The sequence below is a fragment of the Pelophylax lessonae genome (genome assembly GCF_965119305.1).
Source record: "Pelophylax lessonae genome assembly, chromosome: 2".
Lineage (NCBI taxonomy): Eukaryota > Metazoa > Chordata > Amphibia > Anura > Ranidae > Pelophylax > Pelophylax lessonae.
The window spans coordinates 313507826-313525473 of record NC_138769.1 but is presented as its reverse complement, the minus strand read 5'-3'; the positions used below and the strand labels follow the sequence as shown (position 1 = coordinate 313525473).

The 17648-nt window shown below is 43.0% G+C and overlaps 1 protein-coding gene across 1 annotated transcript in view; it reads left to right on the top strand.

The window, feature by feature from the left end:
- LOC309547397 (uromodulin-like) overlaps positions 1-17648 on the top strand; it is an 879146-nt gene that overhangs the window by 850412 nt on the left and 11086 nt on the right. Inside the window, exons 3-5 of the mRNA XM_082247241.1 lie at positions 7440-7660; positions 9178-9332; positions 15906-16151. Of these exons, the coding sequence (XP_082103367.1) occupies positions 7440-7660; positions 9178-9332; positions 15906-16151 (622 nt within the window). The remainder of the gene's footprint in view (positions 1-7439; positions 7661-9177; positions 9333-15905; positions 16152-17648) is intronic.

The window sequence follows — 17648 nt, the reverse complement described above, 5'->3', positions numbered from 1 at the left end:
TAAGTGATCTGTGCTCCTCTGTGTTCCTTAGTGCAGAAGGCTGTGCAGTGCTATCCCCCAATGGTAATGCACTCACCGCATATCCATACCTCTACGGGGGTATCGGGCCTTATGTGCAGTAAGGTGTTCTCTGGCTCCTCCGTCCCTCTCTCATACGGCTCACATGTAAAAATATTTCAGACAGCCCATAGTGTAGTATTTTTTAGTGTTTATTAAAGTAAAAAGACAATATCCACTCACAGTTAAGAAACCGCTATACAGTGTTGCGGAATATGTCCGGGATACTGTGCGTTCCATGGTCCTTAGCCACACAACCAGAAGTGATGCAAGGATGCTCAAGTCCTGCCCTACGCATTTCGTCAGTCTGATGTCATCAGGAGCAGCCGCGACTGCAACATTGTGGCGGACAGATCGGGCCCCTAACTGACATTTTTTACACTTTTTGGGGACCAGTGACATTAATACAGTAATCAGTGCTAAATAATATGCACTGTTACTGTATAAATGACACTGGCAGGGAAGTGGTTAACACTGGGGGTGATCAAAGGGGTTATTGTGTACCTAAATATGCTTACTAACTGTGTGGGAGAATGGTTCTGTGGCAGGCACAGAGAGATCGAAGTTTCAGCTTAGTTAAAACTTCTGATCTCTCCCTGCCTTTCTGACAGAAGACTCACCTGCTTTGTTTACATAAGCAGGCGGGTCTTCTGTCAGTTTATCTGACGATCGCAGGAGGTCGGTGGTAATCGGCGCCGCTCCTTCTGCAGCCCGCCTTCCGCTGTGTCTAAACCGTACTACTACATGATTTGCGGAGCCGAGCCCCCCTGGGCAGGCGGCAAGAGGTTAATATACAAATGTGCAGAACAAGGTTGGTGAGGGTTAATGTACAGGTCAGATCAGAGACAGGTATAGGGACTGACATACAGTATCTCACAAAATTGAGTACACTCCTCACATTTTTGTAAATAATCTATTATATCTGTTCATGTGACAACACTGAAGAAATGACACTTTGCTACAATATAAAGTAGTGAGTGTACAGATTGTATGACAGTATAAATTTTCTGTCCCTTCAAAATAACTCAACACACTGCCATTAATGTCTAAACCGCTGGCAACAAAAGTGAGTACACCCCTAAGTGAAAATGTCCTAATTGGCCATTTTCCCTCCCTGGTGTCATGTGACTCGTAGGTGTTACAAGGTCTCAGGTGTAAATGGGGAGCAGGTGTGTTAAATTTGGTATTATAGCTCTCCCTCTCTCATACTGGTCACTGGAAGTTCAACATGGCACCTCATGGCAAAGAACTCTCTGAGGATCTGAAAAAAATAATTGTTGCTCTACATAAAGATGGCCTAGGCTATAAGAAGATTGCCAAAACTCTGAAACTGAGCTGCAGCATGGTGGCCAAGATCATACAGCAGTTTAACAGGACAGGTTCCACTTAGAAGTCGACCAAAGAAGTTGAGTGCACGTGCTCAGCATCATATCCAGAGGTTGTCTTTGGGAAATAGACGTATGAGTGCTGCCAGCATTGCTGCAGAGGTTGAAGGGATGGGGGTCAGCCTGTCAGTGCTCAGATCATACGCCGCACACTGCATCAAATTGGTCTGCATGGCTGTCGTCCCAGAAGGAAGCCTCCTCTAAAGATGATGCACAAGAAAGCCCGCAAACAGTTTGCTGAAGACAAGCAGACTAAGGACATGGATTACTGGAACCATGTCCTGTGGTCTGATGAGACCAAGATAAACTTTTTTGGTTCAGATGGTGTGAACCGTGTGCGGCGACAACCAGGTGAGGAGTACAAAGACAAGTGTGTCTTGCCTACAGTCAATCATGGTGGTGGGAGTGTCATGGTCTGGGGCTGTATGGCACTGGGGAGCTACAGTTCATTGAGGGAACCATGAATGCCAATATGTACTGTGATATACTGAAGCAGAGCATGATCTGCTCCGGAGACTGGGCCTCAGGGCAGTATTCCAACATAACGACTCCAACCACACCTTCAAGACAGCCACTGCCTTGCTAAAGAAGCTAGGGGTTAAGGTGATGGACTGGCCAAGCATGTCTCCAGGCCCAAACCCTATTGAGCATCTGTGGGTCATCCTCAAACGGAAGGTTGATTAGCACAAGGTTTCTAACATTCACCAGCTCCGTGATGTCATCATGGAGGAGTGGAAGAGGACTCAAGTGGCAATCTGTGAACTCCATGCCCAAGAGGGTTAAGGCAGTGCCAGAAAATAATGGTGGCCACACAAAAAAATGACACTTTGGGCCCAATTTGGACATTTTAACTTAGGGGTGCACTCACTTTTGTTGCCAGCGGTTTAGACATTAATGGCTGTGTGTTGAGTTATTTTGAGGGGACAGCAATTTTACACTGTTATACAAGCTGAGCGGCGATCGGTGATGCGAGGTGTCAGCCTGACACCCTGCATCTCCGATCTCGGTAAAGAGCCTCTGACGTAGGCTCTTTACCATGTGACTAGCCGTGTCCAATCACAGCTGGTCACATAGTAAACAGGAACAGCCGTTGATCGGCTTTCCTTAGTTTGTGCCTGACAGGCACAAGTAAAGGAGCGCCGATCGGCGGCTCCCCTGACAGGGGGGGGGGGGGGGTCGGCACTGGTAATCAGATCATTGATTACCAGTGCAGACCCTCGGGGGGGGCAATAGAACCACCAGGGATGCCCACCCATGACCCCAGGGATGCCCAACTATGACCCCAGGGATGCCCACTATGGCCACCAGGGATGGCAATCAGGGCTCAGGGAGCCCCCCATTGCCCTCCCCATCAGTGCTGCCCACCAATGCCCTCCCTATCAGTGCTGCCCACCAGTGCCCATCATTGCCATCTTTCAGTGTCGCCCACCAGTGCCCATTATTGCCCACCAGTGCCACCTATCAGTGCCCATTAGTGCCCATCAGTGCCGTCCGTCAGTGCCGCCTATCAGTGCCGCCTATCAGTGCCCACCAGTGCCGCCTATTAGTGCCCATTAGTGCCCATCAGTGCCACCTATCAGTGCCACTTATCAGTGCCCATCAATGCCGCCTATCAGTGACCAGCAGTGCCGCCTATCAGTGCCCACCAATGCTGCATATCTGTGCTACCTATCAGTGCCGCCTATCAGTGCCACCCTATCAGTGCCACTCCATCAGTGCCTCCTCATCAGTGCCTGTCAGTGCAGTCTCATCAGTGCTCATCAGTGCAGGAAAAAACTTATTTATTTACAAAATTGTATAACATAAACAAAAAAACTTTTTTTTTTTCAAACTTTTCGGTCTTTTTTTATTTGTTTAGCAAAAAGGAAAAAACCCAGAGGTGATCAAATACCACCAAAAGAAAGCTCTATTTGGGGGGGAAATGACATAAATTTGGTGTAGGTACAGTGTTGCATGACCGCGCAATTGTCATTCAAAATGCAACAGCGCTAAAAGGGGAAAATTGGCCTGGGCAGGAAGGGGGTGAAAGTGCCCGGTATTGAAGTGGTTAATGGGGGCCCACAAGAGCTTAACCACTTAAGGACCGGAGGATTTGGCTGCTCAATGACCAGGCCCTATTTTGCGATTCGGTACTGCGTTACTTTAACGGACAATTGCGCGGTCATGCAATGCTGTACTCAAACGAAATTGACGTCCTTTTTTTCCGCACAAATAGAGCTTTCTTTTGGTGGTATTTGATCACCTGTGTGACTTTTATTTTTAACTATAAACAAAAAAAGTGCGACAATTTTGAAAAAATTACAATATTTTTCACATTTTTTTATATGAAATTCTCAAAAAAAATGTAAAAATCAAAATTTTTTAACATTTTAAGCCAATTTGTTTTCTGCTACATATTTTTGGTGAAAAAAAAAGGCAATAAGCGTATTTTGATTGGTTTGCGCAAAAGTTATTGCGTTTACTAACTACGGGATGTAATTTTAATAGTTTTTTTTTTTTTTCTTTTGACTAGTAATGGCGGCGATCTGCGGTTTTTTTTTTTTTTTTTTTGAGGGACTGCAACATTGCAGCGGACAGATCGGACCCCTAACTGACATTTTTGACACTTTTGGGGGTACCAGTGACATTACTAAATTAATCAGTGCTAAAAAATATGCACTGTTACTGTAAAAAGGACACTGGCAGGGAAGGGGTTAACATTACTGGTGATCACTGGCTTAAATGTTTCCCTAGGGGCGTGATTCTAACTGTCAGGGTGCGTGGCTTGTGAAGTAATCACAGAGACATGCGATCCTATATAGCAGGATCACATAGCCTCTGTGATTACTTCAGGGAGAATGACAGACGGCTGTGTTTACATCAGCAGTCTGTCCTTCTCTCTCTGCTGCGGGAGATTGCGAGTGGCCGGCGGCCATCGGAGTCGCCAGCCACACTCACTGGCTCCCCAGCTAACGAGCGGGAGCGTGCCACCGCCGGCGCGCTCTCGCCCCCTAGAGTCTCCTGAGCAAGCGACATAAAATAACGTCACTTTGCCCAGGAGCGGCTGCCTGCCGCAGTAAAACTGCGACGGGCGGTTGTTATGTGGTTAAAGCAGAACTATAGGCAAAACTTTTTTTTTTTTCAGTTTTATAAGAGCAAGGGAGGGTTATAACCCCTGTCAGATTTTTTTTCGCCACCTTTGTCCCATTGTGGAGATTTCCCTTCAATTTTTGTTCCATAGCCAAAGAGGAAGTGAGGGAAAATCCCTGCAAATCAAGGGGAATTCCTTGGGGACCCCCAGTTTACCAGAACTAGTGTCCCCATTGGAAGATTTTCCCTCTATTACTTTTCTGGGGCAACCCAAAATTTGGGATTTTTTTTTTTTCTTACTTTCACTTTCAATGATAATGGTAAACAGGACAACTAGAGAAGGTGAATCTCCCTAACGGGGACACAGATAGCAATAAAAACTGATAGGGGCTCTAATCCTTCTCCACTCTATTCAAAATGGAAAAAAAACGAAAAAAATATTTTCCTTTAGCTATAGTTTAATACATCCTTTTATGCCCTAATTAAATACAAGCAGTATAAGTACATGTATATGCATGTAATGGAAATAAATATATATAAAAACGCTGTAATGGGTGAAATAATGTAAAGTTCATGCACTGAGTCCAAATATCCACCAGAGGTGACAGTCCAAACGATGTAGATCCTCAATTGATGAGTGTTCACAACACAAAGTAAGAAGGAACCTCCACCTCACCACTGTGCACACCCCTTGGTTGTAAACTTACCGGAAAGGCGATATATGCAAGCCAAATAATGCCGTCATAGGTTGGGAGCCACCAGACCCTCCGATCACCTCTAGACCCTGGATATAGGATAGACTTCACTGCCAATACCCTGATGAGCCTAGCGACCACTGGATTAGACCAATTGGCATACCGTAGTCCATGGAAAAGTAATGAGGTCACATAGCGTGATACTGCATAACTTAAACTTTATTTCCCCAAGCAGACAGACCCCTCAAGTAATGCACTTACATAGATCAAAAACATACAAGCATAGAAAGAAAGGTAGACCTGTGTCCTGCAGCCGTTCCCCGTTCTTACAGCTCACCGCTCGGTACTTAGCTGGCCGAGCTTCCGGGTCTGACGTGTGACGTAGGTAACCTTAGTGACCGCGTGACCGCGCCCTGATGCGTTTCGTCAGCGAATGACTTCAACAGAGGGCGTGCTCTATCCAGTGGTCGCTAGGCTTTGGAAATTCATCAGGGTATTGGCAGTGAAGTCTATCCTATATCCAGGGTCTAGAGGTGATCGGAGGGTCTAGTGGCTCCCAACCTATGACGGCATTATTTGGCTTGCATATATCGCCTTTCCGGTAAGTTTACAACCAAGGGGTGGGCACAGTGGTGAGGTGGAGGTTCCTTCTTACTTTGTGTTGTGAACACTCATCAATTGAGGATCTACAGCATTTGGACTGTCACCTCTGGTGGATATTTGGACTCAGTGCATGAACTTTACATTATTTCACCCATTACAGAGTTTTTATATATATTTATTTCCTTTACATGCATATATGTGGTGATACACTATTTATGTGTTGGCATAAGGTTTAGTAGCGCTGCTAGTGTGTCATCTATGGTGTGGCTATATGCTTTATTACCTAGTGTATACACCCTTCCTTTATTCTGTTTTACCTTTAGCAGCAGCTTATCTTGGATTGTCTATATTTTAGACCTTTTATTTGTTTTTTTCGAGCACCGGGTGAGCGAGTTGTCTTTTTTCTTGCTCCTGTTGGTTTGCAGTATAAGTACATGAATTTGATATGCTATCAGCCTCCAGCAGTTCCTGTACAGTAGAGGTTTGATGGGAGAAACACGGCACAAGGAGCCAATCAGCTGTATTGCAGGGAAAGAAGCATGTTAAGTGGAGGAGAGAGCGGAGTGACAGAGAGATGATCATATCAGTGTGCAGCTTTTTCTTTCCTGTGTGGAAAAATCAGGTTCCCTGCCCTGCCAGATAGGTGTGCACTGAGTGGAAGAGCTGTGTAAATCTCAGAACTGGATGGATAATAGGGATGAGCTTGCATTTCTTTACAACCGAGTTCAAATCAAAATGGTTTGAATATAGGCTATCAGTGTTGAATAGAAAGCTGCAATTGAACCCTCGCTATGTATTACTGTAATGCAGTGTCCTCATACAGTAATAAAGAAGGGGCTTGTTTATTTCTTTAGCAGTTAGGTGTTGCAGCAAGGATTAAAGTACAAAGCGCTGTCAGCCAATAGGAGAGTCGGACTGCGACTCCCTAACATAAGGCAGTGGTTTGACTCTCCAGTGGTCTGACACGCCCCACCCCCACCCCCACCACCAAACACTGACTAATCAGCAATGTTACTCAGGAAGAGAGTACTGTTGATTGGAGCATTGTCTGGAGAAGAGGGATATGAGCTCCTGATTTGTGTGAGAGAACTACGAGCCAACTTTCCTTCGTGCCACCAATACACGATATTTATCCCTTGCTGCAGCAATTAAAAATAAAGGTAGAAGACGTTCCATCTTACAAAATTGCTCATCATATTCCAGACAGCTGGGATTATATACTGCAGACTTCTACATGACTATTTGCTATACTCATACCTGTACTTTCCATTCATACCTTATGTCAGGATTTGTACTCTTGTACCATTGAAATGATTATGTTTTTTCATATTCAGATAATACTTTGCTTGTTTGATACATTTTTTTTACATTTATTTTTTTAAACAGGTAAAAGATCCCCATATTTATTACTGTATGTACAGCCTGACTTCATTAGAGAAATAATGAGGGTTCAATTGAGATTTAGGAATCCCTTCTGTTTGTTAGGGCACTGGGCCCAATGGATGAAATGTCTGTAATCAGTAGTGACTAGTAAGGAGTGGATCGATGTACATCTATAAAACAACAGTCTTTGTAGGCATTGCCCACTGATTGATTGATTTATAGTTACTCTTTTGTTGAATTTTTTCAGCACGTAGTAATTTTCAGCCTACGGTCGTCTGTGAAAACAATGCAATGACAGTTGAAATCAAGCGATGTGAGCTACGAACACTCGGCTACGACTCTTCCACAATGCATCTGAGAAATTCATCAGTGTACTGCATGTTTCCTATTGAAAACATCGTCGATGGCAAGAGAGTGATTTCTGTCCAGGCTCAAGCAACACCTGATTGGTGTGGAAACAAAATGACGGTAGCACACTACTGATTTATTTATTCATTCATTTTAGCAGCTCTTGTGTTATCAGATTGTGTTTTTACCACAGGGAATATATTTTTTAAACAAGTGACCCTTAGGAATTTGCTTAAATTTTTTTCCTGAAAAGATAGCCTAGGGTCAAACTCCAGCCCAAACTTTCCATCTCATTTAGGGGCAGTTCAAACCTGAATCGCACAAGTCTGCATTTTTGTGCGATTCCTGTGATATTCAGTGCAGTGCAACTGGCAGCCCATTCATTTGAATGGACTGAAATCACACTGCATTCACTACTTTTCAAAAACATACTGCACTAGATCACATGATACTGCGACACCATGCGATCCGGTGCAGGCAAGTGCACTGCATTTGTGATCTGCCCTTGGGGGTGTTGTTTGAATTATACTGATATGCACAGCAGATCGCACGCCCAGTGTGTTTTGAATGCAGTGCTGGAAATGGCACAGAACACAGATTTCCTGCACCATGTTCCAGTGTGAACGAGACCTTAGGAAAGACCAGGGAAGAGTTAGGCCTCTGTCAGCTTTTTTTTTTTTTTCTGCCTGCATCCCTATTGGAGAGATTTAATTTATAAGCATCACAGTGATAGGACGTGTGAGAAGATCTTCTCAATGGGGTCACTGAGAGAAATCTTAAAGCGATTGTAAAGGTTTAAATGTAATTCACCTGCTCTGTGTAATGGTTTTGCATTGAGAAGCCCCAATCCTACTTTTCTTGGGTCCCCCACCAGCATTCCTGGCTTCATCCACCCCCCCCCCCCCCTCACTGGAGGCCTACAAAGCAAGCCGCTTTCTATACGGACACTCGTATGTGCCTGCTCCCAAGCCTGGCTCTGTGTATCCATAGGACACCTAGAGGGTGGCTTGCCCCTGCTCCCTCCTCACTGACTGTGATTGACAGCAGTGGGAGCCAATGGCTCCTGCTGCTGTGTCTGAGCCAAAGAGGAGGCAAGTAGCTAAGAGAGTTTCAGGTCTTGTGCACACAGCTGGATCGAGATCAGGCTATGAAGGTAAAAAAAAATTCTGCCTTTAGAACCTTTTTAACGCTTCTCTATTCTTTTAAAGGAAATTGGGCTAGTGATGGGCTGTAAGGGATAACTGTATTTTAGTACATTTATCCTTTAAATGCAGGTCCCCTTTCCCCCAGAAAGCCCCAGTTAGTTTTCACTAACTGATCTATTTTCATGAAGATCTTATCTTTGGTGCCACTGGGTGCTACATAGTTTCTTCACAACCCTCACCACCACCCCCAGCTGGTCCATGCAAGTGCAGTAGACTTTCCATTTATTGCTAGGGGAAGCCTATCAATTGTTGGGCTCAACATTTCACAGACTTCATTTCCATTAGGCCATCAAATAGTAAAGTGACCCCTATATTTCAAAGCTGTTTTTGCATTGATAATTACTTGACAGAGGCAGAATAAATTTGAGGTAAAATGTCTAACTTGTTTCTGTTTGCTTACACCAGTTTGAAAGCATTCTCCTCTTTCCACAGTACGATGACTCCTATATCTACATTTCCAACTCCCTTTACATTGGAATCCTGGATACCCCCATCATCAGATTTAATAATATCAGCTTTACCTTTACCTGTGTGTACAAACGGAATATGGTAACAAGTCTGAAACTGCCTGGAAATATAACCCAACAGTAAGAAAAAATATAGAGAGTTGTTTTTGTAAAGTTACTAACATACACTATATTACCAAAGGTATTGGGGCGCTTGTCTTTACACGCACATAAACTTTATTGGCATTCCAATCTTGGTCTGTAAGGTTCAATATTGAGTTGGCCCACCCTTTGCAGCTATAACAGCTTCAACTCTTCTGGGAAGATTGTCCACAAGGTTTAGGAATATGTCTATGGGAATGTTTGATCATTCTTCCAGAAGCGCATTTGTGAGGTCAGGCACTGATGTTGGACGAGACGGCCTGGCTTGGAGTCTCAGCTCCAAAAGGTGTTCTATCGGGTTGAGGTCTGGACTCTGTGCAGGCCAGTCAGGTTCCTTCAACCCAAACCCGCTCATCCATGTCTTTACGGACCTTGCTTTTCGCACTGGTGCGCAGTCATGTTGGAACAGGACCTTGGGACACTTTTGAGAAGAATTAGAGCGGAGACCGCATGCCAAGCCTTCTCGTCCAACATCAGTGCCTGACCTCACAAATGTGCTTCTGGAAGAATGGTCAAACATTCCCATAGACACGCTCCTAAACCTTGTGGACAGCCTTCCCAGATGAGTTGAAGCTGTTATAGTTGCAAAGGGTGGGCCAACTCAATATTGAACCCTACGGAGTAAGACTAGGTTGCCATTAAAGTTCATGTGCGTGTAAAGGCAGGTGTCCCAATAATTTTGGTAATATAGTGTATTTGTTCTTTCTCCTTCATTAAAAGGATTGTAAAGGCAGAAGGTTTTTTTTAAAAAAAAAAACTTCTGTGTGTAGCAGCCCCCCTAATACTTACCTGAGCTTGTCTTTATCCAGCAATGTTGCAGGGGTGTCTAAGTTGCCTGGGACTCCCTTCCTCATTGACTGAGACAGCTCCTGCTGCTGTCAATCAAAATCATTTAGCCAATCAGGAGAGGGGGGGCGGGTCCGGGTCACGGCTCCGTGTCTGAATGGATACACGGAGCTGTGACTCCGGTCGGGTGCCCCCATAGCAAGCTGCTTGCTATGAAGGCACTAATCAGGAGAGAGGGGCCAGGTGCACCGAAGAGGGACCCGACAATAGGAGGATCTGGGCTGCTCTGTGCAAAACCACTTCACAGAGTAGGTAAGTATAACATGTTTGTTATTAAAAAAAAAAAAAAAAAACAAGACTTTACAATCACTTTAACTTCTCCCTTCCATTACTGGTTTTTAATATTTATAACATTTATACATAAATACTATTTATACACAGCTTAGAGTTTTTTGGATCCATGAGTATGATATTTTGTTCTACAGTGGGGATCGAAAGTTTGGGCACCCCAGGTAAAGATTTGTATTAATGTGCATAAAGAAGCCAAGGAAAGATGGAAAAATCTCCAAAAGGCATCAAATTACAGATTAGACATTCTTATAATATGTCAACAAAAGTTTGATTTTATTTCCATCATTTACACTTTCAAAATTACAGAAAACAAAAAAATGTCGTCTGCAAAAGTTTGGGCACCCTGCAGAGTTAATATCTTGTACTGCCCCCTTTGGCAAGTATCACAGCTTGTAAACGCTTTTTGCAGCCAGCCAAAAGTCTTTCAATTCTTGTTTGAGGTGTCTTTGCCCAATCTTCCTTACAAAAGTCTTCCAGTTCTTTGAGATTTCTGGGCTGTCTGTCACGCACTGCTCTTTTAAGGTCTATCCATAGATTTTCAATTATGTTGAGGTCAGGAGATTGTGAAGGCCATGGTAAAACCTTCAGTTTACGCCTCTTGATGTAATCCCCCGTGGATTTCGAGGTGTGTTTATGATCATTATCCATTTGTAGTAGCCATCCTCTCTTTAACTTCAACTTTTTTACAGATGGCATCAAGTTACCATCCAAAATTTGCAGAAATTTTATTGAATCCATTTTTCCTTCTACTCGTGAGATGCTCCTTGTGCCACTGGTTGCAATACAACCCCAAAGCATGATTGATCCACCCCCATGCTTAACAGTTGGACAGAGATTCTTTTCATTAAATTCTGTGCCCCTTCTTCTCCAAACGTACCTTTGCTCATTCCGGCCAAAAAGTTCAATTTCAACCTCATCGGTCCACAGAACTTGTTTCCAAAATGCATCAGGCTTGTCTATATGTTCATTTGCAAAGTTCAAACGCTGATTTTTGTGGTGAGGACGTAGAAGAGGGTTTCTTCTGCTGACTCTTCCATGAAGACCATATTTGTACAAGTATCTCTTTATAGTGGAATAGTGTACCACAACTCCAGTGTCTGCCAGATCTTTCTGGAGGGATTGTGCAGTCAAACGTGGGTTTTGAATTGTTTTTCTCACAATCCTGCGAGCTGTTCTGTCTGATATTTTTCTTGGTCTTCCAGATCTTGCTTTAACTTCCACTGTTCCTGATGAGTGCCATTTCTTAATTACATTCCGAACAGAGGATATTGACATCTGAAAACGCTTTGCTATCTTCTTATAGCCTTCTCCAGCTTTGTTAGCGTCAACTATTTTCAGATTCATTTTTCTAGACAACTGCTTAGAAGATCCCATGATGCTGATTGTTGGGGCAAGGTCAGATGAGTCTGGGCATTTAAAACCTTTGAGATTGACATCAACTGGTCTTCCCAGATGATGATTGAGAACAATCCATGACACTGGCAGGTCTCAGCCTTCCAAAGTGCATTCTATAAATTCTGCAGGGTGCCCAAACCTTTTCAGATGCCATTTTTTTGTTTTCTGTAATTTTGAAAGTGGCAATGATGGAAATAAAATCTAACTTTTGTTGACATATTATAAGAATGTCTAATCTGTAATTTGATGCCTTTTGGAGATTTTTCCATCTTTCCTTGGCTTCTTTATGCACATTAATACAAATGTTTACCTGGGGTGCCCAAACTTTCGATCCCGAATGTATATGGTGTTAATGCAGACCAAGCCATAGATTTTTTTTAAATCATCCAAAAGAAAGCTTACAGAACCCACCGAAACCTAAAGCAACCAAAAGTAAGCCGCCCCAAGCGCTAAGTGAGGACAATACTCTGAAAAGGTAAATGGCAATGCTGCTACTTGACAAGAAAATATGTGACAATGGAAAAGTTAGAAGGCAATCAATAATAACCTCTAAATGAACCAGTAGCGCAAGACTAAACCAAAAAGGTTAGTGCCGTATATATGTATGCTAAAACATACACCAAAAGTAAGACTATGCAAAGTCCAATACTGCACAAATGTCACAGAAGCATCAGGAAAATATTGATCTCAATCAGTCCATGAATCTTCAACATCAATCCTGGGATGGTTAGATTAATAGGTGTAGCTTTCACAGGGTCACCACCACCACCGTGCTCCAAGGGGGGAGGAGAAATGCCCACTCACCAGATGCTGTGGCCCAAAACACTCTCATGCCTGGGCGATACAAGCCTGAAGGATTAGTCTTTGATCCGCACCCAGACCAGATTCCACACCGACTAGATCGATAAGGCTCAGCAGCATAAGGGAAGAGAGACAAAATCCCACTAGTGTGATAACGTTTTGAAAGCTTTATTGTAACTATAAAATAGGTAAACCACTCACATTGTCTCCAAACAACATCCGCATGTCATAACATCACACAGGATAGGAGAAGGATACCCTTCGGGAGTCCGTGCCCAGGCTCCACGCCGTGAGCCTCGCGCCGTCCGGGTGTCCCGAGCTCCTAGATAGTAGAAATGGTTACGCCGCCTGACCACGCCCCGACGCGTTTCGTACTTCCGACTTCTTCACCGGGGGCGACCATTTCTACTATCTAGGAGCTCGGGACACCCGGACGGCGCGAGGCTCACGGCGTGGAGCCTGGGCACGGACTCCCGAAGGGTATCCTTCTCCTATCCTGTGTGATGTTATGACATGCGGATGTTGTTTGGAGACAATGTGAGTGGTTTACCTATTTTATAGTTACAATAAAGCTTTCAAAACGTTATCACACTAGTGGGATTTTGTCTCTCTTCCCTTATGCTGCTGAGCCTTATCGATCTAGTCGGTGTGGAATCTGGTCTGGGTGCGGATCAAAGACTAATCCTTCAGGCTTGTATCGCTCAGGCACGAGAGTGTTTTGGGCCACAGCATCTGGTGAGTGGGCATTTCTCCTCCCCCCTTGGAGTACGGTGGTGGTGGTGACCCTGTGAAAGCTACACCTATTAATCTAACCATCCCAGGATTGATGTTGAAGATTCATGGACTGATTGAGATCAATATTATCCTGATGCTTCTGTGACATTTGTGCAGTATTGGACTTTTTTTATATCATGTTCAAATGCAAAGTAATCAGTGAGTGTAACACTTTGAGGGATTTGCTATCCATCACAGGGATCAACATTCTCACCCTGACAATGCTTTTACCTGCTTTTCTCTTTGGAGCGCCAACTTTGTTCAGGCATCACCCAGGGTCAGCATTTACTTCCTGGCCTGGGATAATACAATCCGCTTCAATACAATCAGAAAAATGATGTGTCATGATATGGCTGGGGTTAGGGGGCTTGGACACTGGCAGGGTAGGATCAAAGGATAGCATTGACATGACCATAACTGAAAGATATCAATGTAGATGCTGAAGGTCAAGTGCAGTGGTCCTGGGAATTTAAAATGTAAATTTTCCTCTTTTTTTTTTTCCCTAGAAATGCCGGGAGGGATCAGAGAGTTCTGATTGGTCAGTGCCGGCACTTGACTGCAATGGCCAATCAGAACCACTCTGATGCATCCCTAGGGAAATAAGAGAGAGATTAGTGCATTTTTCGAACCTCAAGGTCATTGCACTGGGCTGTATGGATCAGTGCAGCAGGGACCTGGGGGGTTCATATTTTCATGTAAAGAACATACACTTTAAGGCCACTGTCAAAGTTTGTATTGCTGTCTGTGACCCCCAATGGTGAGATTTCCCTATACTGTTTGTCCTGTCCTGGTGACAGAGTGTCAAAGGAACAAAATATCATGAGAAAACTCTCCAATGGAAACAGAAAGGAAAACAATTTTTTTACATATATCACATAAAAATGATTGTAAAGTCTTGCGTATTTTTATTTATTTTTTAAACAACTTGTATACTTACCTCCTCTGTGCAGTGGTTTTGGACAGGGCAGCTTGGATCCTCCACCTTACTTTTCAGGTCCCTCTCCGGTGCTCCTGGCCCCTCTCTCCTGTTCAGAGCCCCCACAGCAAGCAGCTTGCTATAGGGGCACCTGAGCCGAGCTGCAGCTCTGTGTGTCTATTCAGACAAGGAGCTGCCGTTCACCCCTTTTTGGCTAACTGATTTGATTGACAGCAGTGAGTGCCAGTGGCGCTGCTACTGTATCTCAGCTAATCAGGAGGAAGTCCCAGACGGCTGAGGGACTCGTGGACATCACTGGATAGAGATGGGGCTCAGGTAAGTATTAGGGTGACTGAGGGGGCTGCTGCGCACAGAAGGCTTTTTATCTTAATGCATAGAATGTATTAAGATAATAAACCTTCTGACTTTACAACTCCTTAAAATACTCCCAAACCAGATACTTTTACTGCATTTTAAGGTTTTAGGGACAGTTTCACATTGCCACACATGTGGCACCTTGGCCACAGTGTGAATATACCTGCCGTTTTTGTGCGATTAACCAGTGATTCTCCATAGACTTTCTATTATGTTGTACATTTTTTGTGCACTTTCTAAATTTGCACCAAAAATGCTGCATGCTTCATCTTTGGTGTGCTTTCAGGAAACACGCAAACGAATGAAAGTCTATGGGAAACTGCGGGTTTACCACATGAAAATAGTGGGTACATCTGTGCTGTGGTTTAGCCACAGAAACTGGCTTGGCTTTTTCTTGCTTTTCTTAAAGCGGACCTTCAGTCATTTTTTTCACCTTTCCATCTAATAAATCTTCTGCACTTGTTTTAGCTTTGCATAGTAAAACATTTTTTCCTGCCTGTAAATACCTTATACATCCCACTTCCTCTTTCTTTTCTGGTAATTAGCCTAAGCTAATGACATCATGAAAAGCTCTTTCTCACTTTAGTGAGAGTTTAACAGCAAGGGAGGGATGAGTTATAGGAGAGCCAATGAGAGCTGCAGAGCTGTAGGGGGCTGAATGAAGGTGAAGATAACAGGAGACTGCAGAGATCTATGAGTATTCGTCAAAGAGGAGAAATGTGCAGGGAAGCAGTGGTGTTAGTGTCTCTCTCTGTATATATGTGTATGTGTGTGTCTGTATATACAGTATGTGTGTGTGTATATATGTGTGTGTCTGTGTAAATCCAGGAGGTGAACAGTCAGCAGCTTCAGCTGCCCACAGTTAAAATAGATGCAGCCAGATTTAGCGGAGGGAGATTTCCGCAGTATATTTGGCAAGTACAGAATTACAGTATATATAAAATGTGCAAAGTGGTTGGAGGGAAGCTTCAGAATGGCAAATATGTTTTTATTACAAATTATGTGAGCAGACTGCAGTTCCTCTTTAATGCATTAAAATGTAAATTTTATTAGGGTGACATTGGTGTTTGAAAGCTATTGCTATTTATCAGGAAATAAATTGTGATTTAAATTGTTATTGGTTTTGTTACCTGAACATGTGTTTGTCTTCTCAGAAGGGTATTCCTGTCTGGAGTCAATGGGACTGGATCATATCCCGTTACCATGGCTGCTTATAAAAATCCATCATTTTCAGTACCATATGAAAATAATGAAAACGTGATTGTTGGATCAATTCTCTATGTGGGAATATTTGTGACAGGCGCTGATGGAAATCAATACGTTCTCCGGATAGAGTCATGTGTTGCAAGTCCTACAGTTAATCGTAATGATGAAAATGCTTTTTATCTTATAAAAAATGGGTAGGTTTTCATTTTTTTAAGCAACCATAAAAATGAATGAAAATGTAAAGACCTAGAACTTCATAACACAAATACACTAAATGCAAAAGAAGCAGCTCAAACTTAGGAATGAAAAAACCTTGCAAATATCTTTCGTGATTTAGCTGGAATCGGTTTAAGTGACCCTAATGTTTTAGATAAGGTGACCAGATTTTTAAAATGAAATCTGAAAACATATATATATATATATATATATATATATATTTATTAGCAAATGGTAAACTATTTTAAAAGCATTTTTTCCTCAAATTATACAGTATATGCAGTGTATATGGTATGTGTTTATGGAATGATTGTATGATATATACATTATATCTCACATTTCATCCATGAGATAAAAAAAATATATATATATATTTTTTTTTATATGGCTACCAAATGTTAAGAAGATAAGATAGAGAAAAAACTTGGAGGGAGGGATCTAGCGGCAAAATTAAAATCCAATCCAGGCAGAGGCGGCTCCAGACAGATTTTTTTTTGGGGTGCTATGGTAGTGCTTGAGGTAAAAGTGAGGGTGCTAATGCGACGCGCAAAGCTACCACACACCTAGGGGCGTGTCCAAAAGTAGGTGTGACCAGTAAGTGGGCGTGGTCAGCAAGTGGAGGTTTCTTTATGGCGTACAATGGTGATCAGTATGTACTGGCCTATGTATACCAATAAAAAGCCAAAAAATGCAGTACAACCCTACATGTACTTTATACAATTCTACAAATTAGCTTAAAAGTGCAATTGTAATACCTATAAATGAATATCCAGTGCTAATCAACCAATGTATTGCAATATAGTAGTGATGGTGTCACCCCCTCTGCAAAAATATTTTGAGAAGCTGCAGAGCTTCAATGTGTAAATAATGGTGAATCCCCCTACATACAATAATAGCAGCAGATATGCAAATCAACCAGTGTATTAGAACATAGTAGTGATGGTGTCATCCTCTTTGCAAAAGGTAAGAAATATTGCAGAGCTGCAATGTGCAAATAGTGATGAAACCCGCTATATATAATCATAATATGTACAATGGATGTACATATTTTATATCAACAAAAACACATCAGTAACACATTGGTGCATTGTGTTGCCACAAAAAGCCCAGGTCCAATTTTATGTGAGATGAGGTGCATTGGCTGCCCATTGAAAAAAAAAATGGGCTGCCTTAACACAGCATGTGTTAGCATGTCTGTAGTAACCAATGCTGGGATAAGGTCGTCTAGGGCCAAGATGACAAACTGTGACCAATCCCCACCTGATGTACGCAATCCATCATCTTCTTCAGCTAAGAACTCGCTACCGACGCGCTTGTCTTAGCATCCATTTGCAGTTCCCGGTACACCAATAAGATTTCATGTGGGCCTGGAAGGGCAATGTTACATTGAAGGACCTGCTTTGTGTTCTCTGCCAGTCTCCCCGTGCTGATTGTGAATAATGTCAGACCAGCAGGAGGCAAAACACAAGTCAGGG